Genomic DNA, 16,573 nt, shown 5'->3' with positions numbered 1-16,573 from the left:
CCGCCCGAACTCCATACAAACACCAGAGGTTCCGTTCATATACCTAAGTATCTATTTCACTGCCTCCCAATGAGTTTTACCAAGATATGATAAATATCTACTCACCACACTAACTTTCTATGAAATATTAGGTCAAGTGCAAACCACAACATGCATAATGGAACCAACTACACTAGAATATAAAACACGTGACATAGAACTCACATCTTCATCTGTCTAAGGCGATAAAACAATTGAAAATCTCAATTGGAGTGCTAACAAGTTTTGCATCTTTCATGCAAAATGCTTCACCACATTTTCCATCTATTTCTGCTAAGATAGCCATAGCGTCCCTACCTTTTTATCCCTCTCGATTTCCATACCAATAATCTTCCTTGTTGCCCCAAGTTCTTTCATCTCAAATGTAGTGCTTAACTATTACTTCAACTTGATGATGTCATTCATATCTTTAACAGCAGTCAACATATCCTCAACATATAAGAGCAAATATATGAATGAAGCATCAAAAGTCTTCTAAAGTATACACAACAGTCATACTCGCACCTACTATAACCCAAAGTAGCCATGACAGAATCAAACCTCTTATACCATTGTCTAGGACACTGCTTCAAACCATATAAGGACTTTTTCAACAAGCAAAGTTGTCCTCCTTTCCTTCTATAACAAAACCATCACACTGATGCATATAAATTTGTGCTTCTAATTCACCATGCAAGAATGCAGTTTTCATATCAAGTTGCTCTAACTCCAAGTTATACATAGCAACTAAAACAAGCAAAACACAAATGAAACTATGCTTAACAACAGGTGAAAATACATCATTAAAGTCAACACATTGTACATGAGCGTAGCCTTTTGCAACCAATCGTGCCTTGTATTTAGCATCTCCATCACTTATGGTGGATTCTTTCTACTTGTAGATCCCTTTGCAGCCAACAATTTTCTTTCCTTTAGGTGGTTTGACAAAAGCCCATGTTTGATTTTTATAGAGACTCAATCTCCCCCACGGCCAACAACCACTTTGAAGAACCAACTAAAGAAATAGCTTTTGAATATGTTGCAGGTTCACTGTTATCAATTGTATCTACAAATGCATAAGCAACAATTTCAGCATACCCATATTTTTATGGAGGCCTAATGTTCTTCTTTGGCTAATTTCTGGCAATGTTGTACTTCTCTTCTTCCTAATTCCTTGGAGCACCACCTTCTTCTGTAAAAGTGGGCGGCTGAACTGAAGTTAATTGTGTTTTCTTTGAAAATGGATCATCCACTTCAACTCTACCTTCTCCCCATAATTTTTTTAACTTTCATCACTGTGAATATGGGTTTCTTTTCTAGAATTCAACATAGCAAACTCATCAAAAGTAACATCTCTACTAATAATAAATTTTGGGTTATGTGGATCAGGATACTATAACCAAAATCCCTTAACCCCAGCTCCATATTCAAGAAAAATACACTTCTTAGCCGTAGGTTCCAAAAATGTTTAAATTATTGTAATCAGCAGGTTAACCTGACCATACCGTCTCTGGAGTTTGCACATAATAGATGTGTAGGGAGACCTATTCACCAACCATATTATTGTGTTTATTGCTTCCATCTAAAACTCCTTGCCAAGTCTTGCATTTGATAACATGCACATTATCTTGTGTAACAAGGTTTTGTTCATACGCATTGCAACTCCATTCTACTAAGGTGTCTACACAAGTGTATGGATTATTGCAATTTCCTCATTAATGAAAAATTCATTGAAGTCTCCTTCACAAAATTCAAAGTCATTGTTTGTTATCAATCTTTTAATTTGCTTCCCAGTTTGTTTTTCAATCAAAATCTTCCATTGCTTGAAAGCACAAAATACTTCATTTTTATGCTTCAAGAAGTAGACCCAAACCTTCCTAAAATAGTCATCAACAAAGGTAAGTAAATACCTGACACCAGTCACCTTAAAGAAACTTTGGATGGCCCCTATAGATCTGAATGGATGTAGTTTAAAGTTCCCTTAGTCCTGTAAATGGCAGTACTAAAACGAACTCTCTTCTACTCCTGAACACATAATGCTCACATAACTCCATTTTTCCTGTACTCTGACCACACAATAGACCCCTTTTGCTCAGCACAGTCATCTTTCTTTCACTCATATAGCCTAGTTTCATGTGCTAAAATTTTGTAGTATCCCAATCAGAAACTGATGAAGCTAATACAATGTATCCAGTGACTGTAGTATCCTGCAAGACACAAAAATTACCAACTTTCTTTCCTTTCATTAATAAGAGGGCACCCTTACTACCCTGCATAACTCCACCTTCAGTTGTCTATCTGCACCCGTTTGTATCCAAGGTACCCAAACTGATGAGAATTTTCTTCAACTCAAGAATATGCTAGACATCAGTTAGAGTTTTGATAATACCATCATGATTCTAATATTTCTCTTTCCAACTATAATACAAGTGGAATTATTCCCCATCAACACAACACCACTTCGAGAAGGTTCGTAAGTAAAAAACCACTCATGATTAAGGCACATATGGTTGAAACACCCGGAATTAAGAATCCATTCATTTTGTGATCTAACTCTACCATCAGACACCAATAGTGTCTCATAATCACTCCCATCTTCAGCAACACTAGCCTTTATGGAGTTCTCTTTCTTTGGTTGGTTGGCACCACCACCACTTGTTTTCTGCTTGTTTTAAAGTTTGTAGCATTTTGATTTGATGTGCTCCTTTTTCTTGAAGCAATTACAGGTCAAATTTTTATTATTTGATTCTGACCTAGACTTCTTGTCACTGTCCAAATTTCTCTCAGTAATTCTACCCATAGCCGTCAAACCAACATCTTCAAATTTTGTTGTTGTCAACTCATCATCAATTTTCTGCTTACTAAAAGTTTGTTTTAACATCCACAACTGAGATAGTCTCTCTGCCATGATCATTGTGTCTCTAAAGTGTTTGTATGACGGAGGTAGTAAACATAACAATAATAAGGCTAAATCTTCATCCTTAATTTTAACATCTATCTTTTGCAAATCAATAACGATAGAGTTAAAAGTCACAATATAAGATTTATGAGAAATACTTCACCCATATGCAAAGTATATAATTGTTGCTTGAACTTCAACTTGTTAGTTAGATCTTCCAAGGCGAACCACAATTCTGCTGCTGTCTTTTCCAACAAAACTTTTTGCAAAACTTCGTTCAATAGACATACCTGAATTGTAATGAGGGTTCGATCATCTATATCATTCCAATCATCTTCAGACATAGCTGCAGATGTATTCGTCTTCCCAAATATGGCTTTCTTCACTCCTTGATGAGTAAGAATCATCAACATCCTAACTTGCCATAAATTGAAACTGATGCTCCCGTCGAATTTTTCAATGTCATATTTCCTTGATGTAAAAGCATGGATGTACAAATCGAAAACAACCAAAAGCTCTAATACCAGTTTGTTAAAACAAACAACACCACAAAATAGCAAATCCAAATAGAAACAAAATGAAAACACAGAGATTTAACATGGTTAACACCAATGTGGTGTGACACGTCCCCGGGAGAAGTGAAAGAAGCTTTTCACTATGTGGAAGCAATATAGAATGAGATTTCACAACCAATAGCCAAGAACAACATTATAAGAACTCTCACCCAAAACACTAACCGAAAAACTCAAATCTCTCAATAATGTGGTAGGTGAACATGACATACATATATATAGACTCCATCAAGTCAGGTCATACCATAATGTAGCCCCGCCCACCACTGATCCCCTCCATAGACCGAGATCAGTGGTGGGCTCCAGGCTTGGGCCTATCACCCTCTACTTCCACCACAGATCTCCAAAAGGGGTCATTCAGGTCGCCCACCAAAAATATGTTGATGCAAGTCCATCTTTGAAAACGGGTAAAAGAATTCGAGTCACAACATAACAGCCACACCCTTCATCCTTGTTTTTGCTCTCAATAATTTTTCAATAAATGTTATTGACAAAGTAGTAAAAAAGAATATGTCAATGTTGTGAAATGCACATATATTTCTATTTAAGCTGGATGACTCAATTATGATTTAACCAGGGTTAGCTGTCTCAAGGATTAATTATTTGTTAGCTGGTTCACTTTGAGAGGGTTCTGAAGAATAGCCAGAACATGGGTTACATCAGTTTGCCCTTTACTAATGAACACCCTCGGTTTTTGTCCTAAATTTATTCACAAAGGCATCAATGTCAACATCACAGCTTAAGGAATCTATTTTGTTATTCAATCTTTATCCTTATTGTTGAAAAACTCCCTGTTTTTCAGTTTTGGTAGTCCTTTTTCTCTATTTATATGTAAGCTAATGTAGAATGTAAAGGGATTCATGTAAAGGAATAAAAAAAAAATCTCTGTTTTTCAGTTTTGGTAGTCCTTGTTAGTTGTTTCTCTATTTATATGTAAGCTAATGTAGAATGTAAAGGGATTCATGTGACTACAAATCTGTCCTCATCATCGCCTCCCACGTACCAACCTCTCCCATATGCATCCACTCAACAAAAAACCTTAATCCCAATTATGTGAACTAGAATTCAGCCCATGGCCCAAACCCTGAAGTGGGCCCAAGGCCACTCCAAAGTGGCGCAACTAGGGTTGGCCAAACCCTTTGAGAGGGATAGTGTGGTCCATCCTAACCCTAATTAGTTGCTGATTTTTTAATTTTCAAACTTTTCTTTTTAATTTTCAGAGGAGTCTTGGTCAGTTAGAAGTTTGAGTCAAAGATGAGTTCTTGAGTCCCTAGGAATCTTCTTATCTATCTTATCCATCTTTATTTACAAGAAGAGTTCTTTTAGTATTTGTGTCTTGGAGGGAATTTATTTTCAAGGAGATTTCATTAGATCTTTAATTATTTATTTGGATGGTTGAGATTGTAAGGGGATACTAAATACTAATCTATAAAGCAGACCACTTAGGTTTAGATTCTTTTAGTAGGCTATAAATAAGCCTATTTTCTATTTTGCAAGTTTTGAGTCTGGATTAATAAAATTATAGGAAGCATTGCAGCCAGGAAGGTGCGGCAGGGTCCTTTTGAGAGGGACGTTGCAGTTATCTAGAGATGTCTTATCTTCATCAGTTCAGCCCTGCAATTCCAGCAACCTTCCTCCTCCTAATTCAGCACTCAAGTGCCCCCCACCCCCCACCCCCACCTCCCAAACCCATTGCAAGACCTCCCCCACCCCTCCCCTGTTCTGCACGACCCTAGAATTCCCCTCCCCTTCCTGCTGCACCACTGGCAGCACCTTCCCAGGCCCCTACAACACCCTAAAACCTCCCCAACTGCCTACAACACTGCCTAACCCCTCTCCCACCTCTCCCACCTCTCCCCTCCCCTGCTGCCCCCTTCTTTCCCTCTCTTGCTTCATCGCAACCCTCCCCTCTCTTTTTCCGACTCGCAGCATCTGAGAACAGGAAAGAAAGAAAGAAAAAGAGAAGAAAATAAAAGAAAGAGAAAGATCCAAGGAAGATTACCCACGATACATTGTCAAATTCACTTCTATTTTGATTTGTTAAAAACCCTAGAATTTCCCTAACAATCCTTACCTTTTGTTCCCTGAGTCCCTTAGCCTTTACCATGCCAAGAACCAACCCATACTGATCCAAATTATTTCATCCTTCTTTACTACCAATCTTTGGATAAATTTTAGTCCCTCAATATCATTTCCATAGAAATTTGTTAAAACCCTAAATATTCCCTATCGTCCCAGTTAGTTTGGCTAAACCAAATCTTACTCAAACCCTACCCAATCCCAATTTTATCTCCTTGTCCATCCCACCTTATTTAACAATATTATCCATCCCATCCAGTCATTAGTTATTTGATGGTTCAAAAGAAGATTATCCTGGGAAAACCCTTAATTTTAGGGAAACCATCCTAGAAACCCTAAACCTAAAATTACGTGTCCATCACCTACACCCTTAATCTTCTGACTTAAGGACAAAAGTCCGAAGTTGAGGCCTCACAGTCCTGGACCAGGCCTTGTATGAACTATAATTAAGTTGGGCCTAAATTCTGGTCCACAGCCAATCAAGAGGGCACAGCAATGTGCCTTCAATAAACTAAACTAGATAGCAACACCTAGTGAAACAAATGATGTTTGAACAGCAAAGCATCAGTTATTTTTTATTTAATTTACAGGTGCAAAATGAAGCCCACCCACCCAAAAGAGGAAGTTGGAATGCTTTGAATTTATTAACATAAGGTCAACTCCTTAGGAAATTCTAAAAAACACCACAACAACGACAACAGCAACAAGCCTCTTCCCAACTAAATGGGGTCAGCTATGTGGATCCTTGCCATTCAGTCAACTCTATTTGAGGCCATACCAGATAGTAGATACAAGGCATAGGCTATGCATATCCTTTCTCACCACTTCTCTTCAGTTGTCTTAGGACCTTACTAAATTCCAAAATATAAAACAGAAATGGATATATTAAACTTAAAAACTCTAATGACATTTCCTAAGCAAACAGATGCATGGGAATTTAACGAAAAAATTGTACATGAAGCAAGCAGGAACATCTATTTCTGCAATGCATAACCACATACACATCAAGAGGAAATATAGTTTCCCATCTAGAATATAGATTACTCTGATAAGAGAATTATCTACACCAATACATTTAAATAGTCTCTTGAAATTAACCACTTTTGTGACCTTTTGTTTGGGACTTTATTCACTCTACAACCAACTTCACCAATGTATAATTTGCATTGCAACAACTGTCTTGAAATGATTAAGTAAAATAAGATGCTGTATGAGAAAATAATAATAATAATAATAACATAAGGCATGTCAAATTCAATAGCTGTTTCCAATAGTTAAGTTAAGCCAAAGAACAAAGTTTTTGAGGTATGTACATTCAGTCAATAGACTTATCATGCATATGCATGGCAGGAATGGATACCAAGATGCTTATAATTTGAAGCCTGTTTTGCTCACAATCTAAATGTAAGAACTTCCACAGGTGCCCTTCAGAAACAGAAATGAAGTGTGTTCATCCTAGAACACTATTGTGGATTGGTTTCATACCCAATAGAATCCACCACAAAATATCTCTTATTTGCTCCAAGTACAAAACTCCCCAAGAAACCTTATCAAATTACATCTATTGACCCAAATAAAACTAATCAAATTATGTAAGGTATGAGGATGAGAGGAGAATGAGAAAAGGACTGGTAATGTTCATTGTTGGGTGAACTGTTCGTTCAATTAATACCCCCAAAAAAAAAGACAATAAACAATTCATTTAATTGTGCATGCTTTGATTATGGAAGTATCATAATTAATATTTCAATTTAGATTCTTAATCCATGTAGCTAGTATTGAATATGCTTTTATGCTTCTAAAATTTTAGTACTTCTCTAAAATTTGACTACTTATCCAATTATCCTTTCTTTCTTCTCTACACAAAATTATAAATATCATACCTGCCGGATGAATGTTGATTTTCCACCCATGTTCGGCCCTGTTATAATCTGGAACCAACTTTTTCCCCTTACCTAAGATCAGAAAACAATAAGGGTTCAAAAGAAAATTAAAAAAATAAATAAAATCCTTTCAAGGTTAAAGCAATAATTGTGAGTAGGACACAATGAATACTCACCAGTCTACAATCATTCGGTATAAAATTCACCCCATCTTGAGCCTCCACGCAAGGATGCCTACTTCCTTCAAGTATAATATCCCCCTCATCCTGCAATTTCAACATATAGCCAAAATAAACTGTGAGGACTTATCATACAAATAAATTAATGGCCCTACCAAAGACAAAAGGATAGGTATGGAAAGAAGAGGAAGGAATCACTACAGAAGGAGTAATATCTGGTCGGGTGTACGGAGTAGGACAACTAGTAGCCAGATCAGCAAAACTAAGCAAGACATCCAGTTCTGAAAGAATCCCAGCTACAGTCTCGAACACCTGCACATGGAACTTCAGTGAATTTTGAAGAAACTTCAAGAAGAAAAAAAATATGCTATCAAGTTTAAGTACCTCATGGAAACTTGCAGCAGTTTGAACTACTCGAATAACCAACTCTTTTTGGCAACTAGTGTACTCCTCAAATGACTTTTGATACTGATCCCCTAACTTTTTAAGCTTTGTGTTTGTAAACTTGACCCCATCCTTCCGAGTTTCGAGGACAATAAAATGAGTAGTAAGCTTCTTCCTAACTTTTGGCTCCTCCTTTTTTGTGATTCTAAAGACATGTCCAAATTGTGTGCCTTTATCTAACTTCAGTGCCTTATCTAGAGGAAGATCAAGGTCATTGGCAACTTGTTTATGCAAATTATGTATCTGCTTCTCAACTGCATCTCGCTCGTCCTTCAGCGCTGATAGTTTCGGATCATAACTAGAAGATATCATGTATTCCCCATTCTCAAGCTGATCCAGGTCAACAGAAGCTTCAACAAGACCAACAAACTTGTTCAAGTGATCATCATCAGTCCAGTACTCAAGGGGGTCCAGATATCTGTCCTTAATCAGAGTTGAATATTGCCCATCATAACGCTTCAGAGCACTTTTTATGTAAGGAAGCCGAATACTAGACTGTATTAACAAAATAACCATTGAAAGGCCCAGCAAAGTGTAGTTAAACACCAAATACAATAAACAGAAGAAAAATATACTCTGCATGCCACACAGATCAATGTGGGATTGAAAATTAAACTACGATACTAATTTAACAAACAAAGGTTTTAATTATTTTCCCTGTTCAAAACAATCAAACGAAATTGGATAGAAGGAATGGATATTACCTGATAAAGTTTTACAATGTGTTGCAGACCAGCCCTTTTCTTTTCAAGAGAATGCATCAGGCGCTCTATATCTGAAATTCTTTTCATATGCTGCCTAAGATCCTGACGAAGAGCAGTATCCTCCACAAATGCATGGACCAAATCCAGCCTACAATTGATCTCATTGACATCTAATAATGGTTGTTTCAACCATCTGTTTAGTAATCGTTTTCCCATGCCAGCCGTACAGGTTCTATTCATAAGACCAAACAGGCTAAAATTTTTGTTTGCATCTGTTTTGCTTTCGAGAACATTTAATGCTCTCATGGCAGCAGAATCTAACCTCATGAAACTGTTAAGATTATAGCGCTGGATGGTATAATTACCATAGTTGCTCTCATCTGCTAGTAATTCTGCATAAGAAAGTAATGCCCCCAGCGCCCCAGAAGCATATTCAAAACCGGAAAGCAGATCACGAACTGGTTCAATTGAACCTTTGACAAGCCGACCAAGATCCTGTACCAAATCTCTCGACTTAAATTCTGTTTTCTTTCTCTCAGTGAGAAGCACACCGCATCTAGACAATGCATCAAGTAGAGTTTTGCTCTGGATGGACTTTCCTCCCTCAGTTGGCAGGAGACACTCTTTGCAACCAAGAGCCACCAAAGCTGACTCAACATTTGTGAATTGACTGTCATCAATAAATTCTGCCAACCCAAGTATCCTCTTAGTTAAGTCCAAATAGCCCATCCCTATAACACACTCATTTTCGCGGAAGTTTGGGCATAGTGCAACAATCACAGGAGAGTCCTGCATTTCATTGTTGGCAAACAAGATATCTTCAAAATTACCAAGATTTCCTGGTGTTCCACTTCTTGTCAACCTCCAGTTCGACCCACTTCCCTCGTAAAGCTCCAAAGTATGGTCTGTTCTCTCCAGCAGGAGATCACGGGCAATGGTTTCAAACATATTTTTACTGACACTCACACTAGAAAGACCATTAGAGCCATTACCCAACTGCCGCATAGCAGTAGTCGTATGATAGTATGTCTTGGCAATGAACACTGCATTATCTCCATGAGCAGTGTAGTACTCCTGAACAAAACATGATAACATAAACAGGAAAATATATTGACAATATGAACTAATATATGGATAAAGGAGTTTCAGTTATAATGAATGGAAACAGTAAATACAAGGGGATACAATATTACGAGGATGGAAACGACTTAATACGTGAACTCACCCGACGATCAAATAATCGAACAGCTCTTGGGTCCTGCAGCAAAGAGGGAGTAAGTGAGACCCACCAGTGATACCAAGTTAGAGCATGAGCGGTCATTCACTTTTTTTTTTTTTTCTTTTCCCAATCAAATAGAAAAAACTAAAGACGGCTCTTACTCTTGGTAGGGTTTTGAAGAATGAAATAAACCCTTGAGCTTGCTTGGCATCTACAGTTTCAGAGCAAGGGTGTTTTTAGTTGCATGGGTCGAAACCAAAAAGATCCAAACTCAGAAAGAGTGTGTCATGGAAAAAGAAAAAAAAGAGATGCTAGGAAAGGGTCATACCAAGTTTTAGCTCTGGGAGCTTGTTCTGCTCCTGCAAATCATCCTCCATTTGAAGAACTAACAGGGAGGTTTCTGAGAAATTTTGGATTTGTGAGTACTCTGAACTATTAATCTAAGAATCTGATGAAGAAAGAGGAGAGAGGATTGGGGGAAATGAGAAGTTAAAATGAAATAATAGGTAATGAGAATGGCGGGAAACAGAACACTCGGGTTTTGCGGAGATCCTGCCTTCTGGCTTCTGCTGCTCCTCTGGAACTGGAACGCTAACAGCGTTAAGGAGTTTAACGGAGAGTTAACGGCCATTTCGAAGTCTAAAACAATATATACGATGGGCCAAGAAAAAATGTTAAAATTTTACATAGGCCTCTATTTCAGTGTAATGGGCCTTCTTATGTATCACCTATTAATTGGTTCTGGGCCTACTACTTAGGGCTCGTCTGCAACTTCAACTAAGGCCGTGAAAGGCCCAAAGTAAATTTAATTTTCAGCAAAAAAAATACATACTAATTTGAGGCTTTTTAAGTTTTGGTGGGGCCTCTTTCCCTTCAGATCATCTAACTCTGCGCCTTTGTGCCATGTGTCCCAACATCACATCATATGGTTGAAATCCATTTATAAATCACATCAAAGAAAATTGATGGTCCATTTCCTTGTCAAAAATGGATCTGATATTGATCCGGTTCACCTGTTCGTATGACTAGTTGATCTGGACTCCGAGCCAGGATCTCAACCCAAGAGACTTCTAAGGGAGAAGGATAAGCATAATTGTTGTGAAAAATAACAACGTTAGTGTACGCTGTCGTAAATTGTTCCCTTAATGACTATAGAGTAAGTATCAAACTAATTATTCCAATTTTATTCGAACAAATAATAAAAAAGATAATTATGCTAGACTAAATTACAAATTGAAATTTAAATTGAGATTTATTATTAGCTAAAAATCTAGGGGTCTGATTTCACCATAATTAATCATTCTCGACCTTTGATTCATCTTTATAATCTGAAATAATTTTTTTTCCGATTGATTGTCGAGATTCTCTTCTCTGTCTACTAGTCTCTCTCAAGTACTAATAGAAACTCTCCCAATTGCTAATCCGCTATATTTCTATGCGAATTAAAACAACAACAAAAATCATTAAATTCTACGGATTCCCAAGCAAAAATTACACAAACTATGTAAATATATTTATATCTTATTTGTAATTCATGGCATTTACTCAAACGAATTAAACACATAAATTCCCTATCAGTTCATTATGATTAGTGAATCAGTTAATTAGTTATCAATTAATCAAAAGCATTAAGAACGTAAGTAAAAATTCAATCAATGAAAACAATATTCAGAATTATATTGAAGAGTTTAATAATGAAAATTCAAAGTTAGGTTACATCTGATCCCTAGAAAAAATAAATTGAATTATTCTATAAATTAAAAACATCACAAAAGAATTTGAGAACATTGAGAAAAAATAAAGAAAAACTTATTCATAGGCTCTAAATCTTTTTTTCCAAGTCACCAAAGCCAACCAACATCTCCAAAAAATTAGTTCCTTTTTTTCTTTTCTTTTTTTATCCTTGATTCAATTTGGTACAAGTCTAATTTCTTAATCCCACTCAACCAATGAAGTAACTTGGCATACAAATCGGACTTACTTCAAGAGCCCAAATGCACAATCCTATCGTTTGAAGAGCAAGAAGTTATGAAGCTCTAGTTAAAAAATCAACTTATTCAGACATTGAATGACCATCCGATGAAGAACTTGATCGGAATTAGATAGAGACACTCAAAAACAAGATTTTTCCTTATTCCTTATTTGATTTAGTCCCAAATAGGAAATAAAACCCTGAAGCATGCAAAAATTCATTTTCTCCACGTTTTTTACTTGATGAAGCTTTTAGAGTCTACGATAATTTGATAAAATAGATTTTGCTTTTTTTGAGTGGAATAAAATCCAGTTTGGTTCTTTAATATTATTTTCGTAAAATTTTTCAATAATACCTCTATAAATTTGATTGATTTCCAGCAAGCACAAATAATAAATCTTAATTATAATTTGCTAGAAAATATATAAAATCACCAATAGAAATAAAACTAATTAATTAATATATATAAAATGTATTTAAAGATCCACAAACTTAATATTTTGCTAGTCCCAAGTAGGCCTGTAAACGGACCGGATTCGGCTCGGATATACCAGTATCCGAATCCGAATCCAATTAGCAAATCCGTTATCCGAATCCGAATCCGGCAAAAATTTAGAGAAGGCATCCGAATCCGAATCCGAAACTTTATCGGATATCCGATAATAATCCGATCCGATAAAATATCCGATTATTGATTGATAATTGTCACTTTTTACATTTTTTATTATAAATTTCTAATTTCCGATTACCGAATACCGGTATCCGAATCCGATTACCGGTATCCGAATCCGATTATCATCTACTTTTAAAGAAAAAATGTTAAATACTTTACTCTATCCGGATAAAAATTTATCCGGATATTATCCGATCCGATAAGCAATTATCCGAATCCGAATCTGGTTGCTTAACGGACAGATACGGATATTTTCCGGTAAGAAAGTTTTCGGATACGGATACCCTTAAATGAATACGAATGCGAATTCGGAGGCGGATTTCGACTATCCATTTACAGGTCTAGTCCCAAGCAAACAAAAACAAAAACCAAATTAAACTAACCGATAAAACATCTAGTAATAAGTGAGTATACTAACAACATGCATCAGAAATTTCCATCAAACCATAAATCAAGCAAAACAAAAAACTAATACAAAAATTCATGCCGTAAATCATAATAACCATGATCTCTATAAAAAGCATTAAAGAACTCTATATGTTTGCTTTTCATGTCACTCTTCACTAAAGTAAATAACAAGTCTTATTAAGCTTGTAATGTAGGGCTAAGGTCAAGGTATGATAAAAAATAAATTTAAGGCTCAAAACATCCATAATACATACAATTGAGTTCAATCTTCACATATTTGCGAGCTTTCTAACATTTTTTCCATACATTCCCAAACTTATTATTGACTTGTCAATTTTATTTTCTTCGTGGTCGAGTGCATTTTATGGTCCGTCTTACCTTTTATTTATTCACTTTGTTTCTTCTTTTTTCCCCTCTAGATAGACGAGTGCATTTTATGCTCTATCTTTTTACTTTCATTATAACAATTTCCATCCAATTCACAATAGTAATTCAACAAGCGTGTACTGTGACTGAAAGTAAAAAGATAAGAAAAGTTATCATAAAGGCTGAGATATCAAAATTAGGTGTAAAACAAAGAAAAATGCTAAATTCAGCTCAAATGGAGGGTATTAGAAATATTCAATATATATAGGTGGTTCGAAATGCTCAAATGGTCCAAAGATAGCTTAAATCATCTCCTTAATATTGTCACATAGGATATCACCTTAAGTGACAATCAAACAAGTTATAGTATTCAAATAAAATCACAAATATTACTAAGTTAAAATAAATTTATTCTAAATAAACAAAATGACTTAAGTATCAAGGTTATGTACTCATAGTTAGTTAAAGGATAAAAAATAAAACATAAGTTAGAAACAATTATAAAATGTATAACCAAAACAAAATAAAAATAAAAATAGTTATTATTTAAAAATAAATCAACTATAAAACAATAAATGAAACCTAAATTACCCTCCCCAAACTTAAACCAGATATTGTCCCCAATGCTTGAATAAAAAAGAAACAGTAAGAACACAGAAACTTAGCTAGAATAATAAACATAATTATCTGCATTGTCCTCATCCATATCTTCCATGTCTTCATCAACATCCATCTGTGCTTTCCACACATTAATAGAGGGAGGTGGTAGTGCCTTTTTTTCCCTTCCACCTAATTATAAAAAATAAAAATAAAAAAAATCTAAACAAAGAACATTAAAATAGTAAATACCAAAATTTAAAACAATGAAACCTGAGAATTCAATGCAAATTAACAGAGAAAACGCAATAATAATAATAATAATAATAATAATAATAATAATAATAATAATAATAATAATAATAATAATAATAATAAAAACAATATAAATGCCTCCCAATTAGTGTTTATAGTCTTCAACCAGACTGTCTTTATGCATCATTGGGATCTGTCAAAGTGATATTAGACTTTGGAAAATCTAACCCTCCATCCTGATACACCTTAAGCCGTCGTCCATTGACTTTAAAGCATGCATTGTCTTGTTCAATTTCCACAACATCATGCGGGAATGCCTAAACAACTATGAATGATCCTGACTGTTTCGATTGAAATTTATCTAGGAAAAGTCGAAGTCGTAAGTTGAAAAGTAAAACTTTGTTGCCTGGATTAAATTTCCGCTGCAAAATATTTTTCTCATGCCATTGCTTTGTCTTCTCCTTGTAGATCTTCGCATTCTCATAAACTCCAAGGTAGAATTCATTTAGTTGTACAAGGCATTTTTCTCCAGCCACTTGAAGATCAAACTTAAACAATTTCATTGCCCAATATACTTTATGCTCCAACTCCATTAGTAAATGACATGCATTTCAAACACCAATTTATAAGGAGACATACCCATTGGAGTTTTAAATGTTGTCCCGTAGGCCTAAAGTGCATCATCAAGCTTCTGAGATCAATTCTATTCAAGCTCGTTGTTTTCTCTAAGGTCCTCTTCAATTCCCCGTTGAAAATTTCAGCTTGGCCATTTGTTTGAGGGTGTTATGCTGTAACAATTTTGTATATAACTCCATACTTTGTTAATAAGGAAGATAGTTGTTTGTTGCAAAAGTGATTTCCTTTGTCATTGATAATAGCTCTAGGAGTGCTAAAACGTGTAAAAATATTTTTCTTTAAGAAGCTCACCAAACCCGTGCATCATTAGTTGGGAGTGCAACTGCTTCTACCCATTTTGATACATAATCAACAACAACCAAAATATAGAGTTTTATGAGATGGAGGAAAAGGTCCTATAAAGTCAATGCCCCATAGGCTCAACTTCCAAAATATTTTGTAAATCATTTCATGACGATTTGAGATATTTCAATCCTCTTATATCTGTCACAGCTTGCAACAAAAGATTGAGCATCTTTGAATAAAGTAGGCCAATAAAAACCCGATTGAAGTACCTTTGCTATAGTTTTATTTCCTCCAAAATGACCACCATACTCTGAAGAATGATCGTGATAAAGAATGCTAGAAATTTCATCTTCTGGGATACAACACCTTAATATATGATATGAGCATAGATTGTCATTGTATAAGAGTGGTTCATCCCAATGGTAATGTTTGACATTAGATAGAAATGTTTTCCGTTGTTGTCGAGTTAGCTCTGGAAGAAGGTTATTAGTTGCTAAGAATTACTAAGTCAGCAAACTAATGCTACTTATTATCACCAGTAACAACATAGAGTTGATCATTTGAAAAAGTTTATGAAATAAAAGAGTGATCATCTTCTAAGTATTCTCAAGAGGCTCTAATCTAGACAAGTGATCAGTAGCAACATTTTCAGTCCCCTTTTTATCTCGAATCTCCAAATCAAATTCTTGTAATAACAACACCTATCTAATGAGCCTCAGTTTTGCATTTTTATTTTCAACCAAATACTTGATAGCAGAATGATGTGTATAAATTATAACTTATGAACTAATCAAGTATGATCTAAAATTATAAAAAACAAACACGATGGCTAGCAGCTACTTTTCAGTTGTAACATAATTAATTTGAGCTTCATTTAATGTGCAACTAACATAATAGATAGTGTAAAAAAATCTTTCCCTTGCATTGATCCAAAACCGCTCCAATGACATAATCACTCGTATTACATATTAACTCAAAGGGCAATTCCTAATCAGGAACAACAATTATAGGAATAGATACTAATGTTTTTTTCAAAATCTGGAATGCTTGCAAGCACTTCTTATCAAAATTGAAAGTGACTCATTTTTCTAGTATATTCATGGTACGAAATCTCAGCTAAGTTCGCCAGTTCGCTACCTGGCGAACTAGGCGAACCAATGAAATCTTAGCGAGATTTCGCCAACATATGCAAATTGTAAATGTAAAGTTTAAACAAATAATAAAATAATGTAACATATCCCTACAAAACATTAGTGTCAAGTTAAAAAAAATAATAAAACAATATTTAACAGCAACTAAGTCAAATCATGTATTCAACTAGTCAAGTCCTAAGTCAAGTCATGTACTCTATATTTATGTTTATGTTTAGTCATTATTTACTCTC

The 16,573-nt window shown here is 35.3% G+C and overlaps 1 protein-coding gene across 1 annotated transcript in view; it reads right to left on the bottom strand.

Moving 5' to 3' along the window:
• The window catches only part of LOC149012411 (DNA mismatch repair protein MSH2-like), a 44,146-nt gene extending 33,622 nt beyond the window's left edge, over positions 1-10,524 (bottom strand). The window contains exons 1-8 of the mRNA XM_089160044.1: positions 10,326-10,524; positions 10,159-10,208; positions 10,004-10,036; positions 8,779-9,852; positions 8,015-8,569; positions 7,832-7,942; positions 7,628-7,717; positions 7,452-7,523 (exon numbers count right to left, since the gene is read on the bottom strand). Of these exons, the coding sequence (XP_089016170.1) occupies positions 7,452-7,523; positions 7,628-7,717; positions 7,832-7,942; positions 8,015-8,569; positions 8,779-9,852; positions 10,004-10,036; positions 10,159-10,208; positions 10,326-10,374 (2,034 nt within the window). The 5' untranslated portion in view covers positions 10,375-10,524. The remainder of the gene's footprint in view (positions 1-7,451; positions 7,524-7,627; positions 7,718-7,831; positions 7,943-8,014; positions 8,570-8,778; positions 9,853-10,003; positions 10,037-10,158; positions 10,209-10,325) is intronic.
• Positions 10,525-16,573: the final 6,049 nt, after the last annotated feature.

This window comes from Hakea prostrata, chromosome 6 (genome assembly GCF_041222555.1).
Source record: "Hakea prostrata isolate BN-2017 chromosome 6, UWA_Hpros_2, whole genome shotgun sequence".
In the NCBI taxonomy this organism is placed as follows: Eukaryota; Viridiplantae; Streptophyta; class Magnoliopsida; order Proteales; family Proteaceae; genus Hakea; species Hakea prostrata.
Note: the sequence above shows the minus strand (reverse complement) of the source record. Positions and strands in the feature narration are given on the sequence as shown.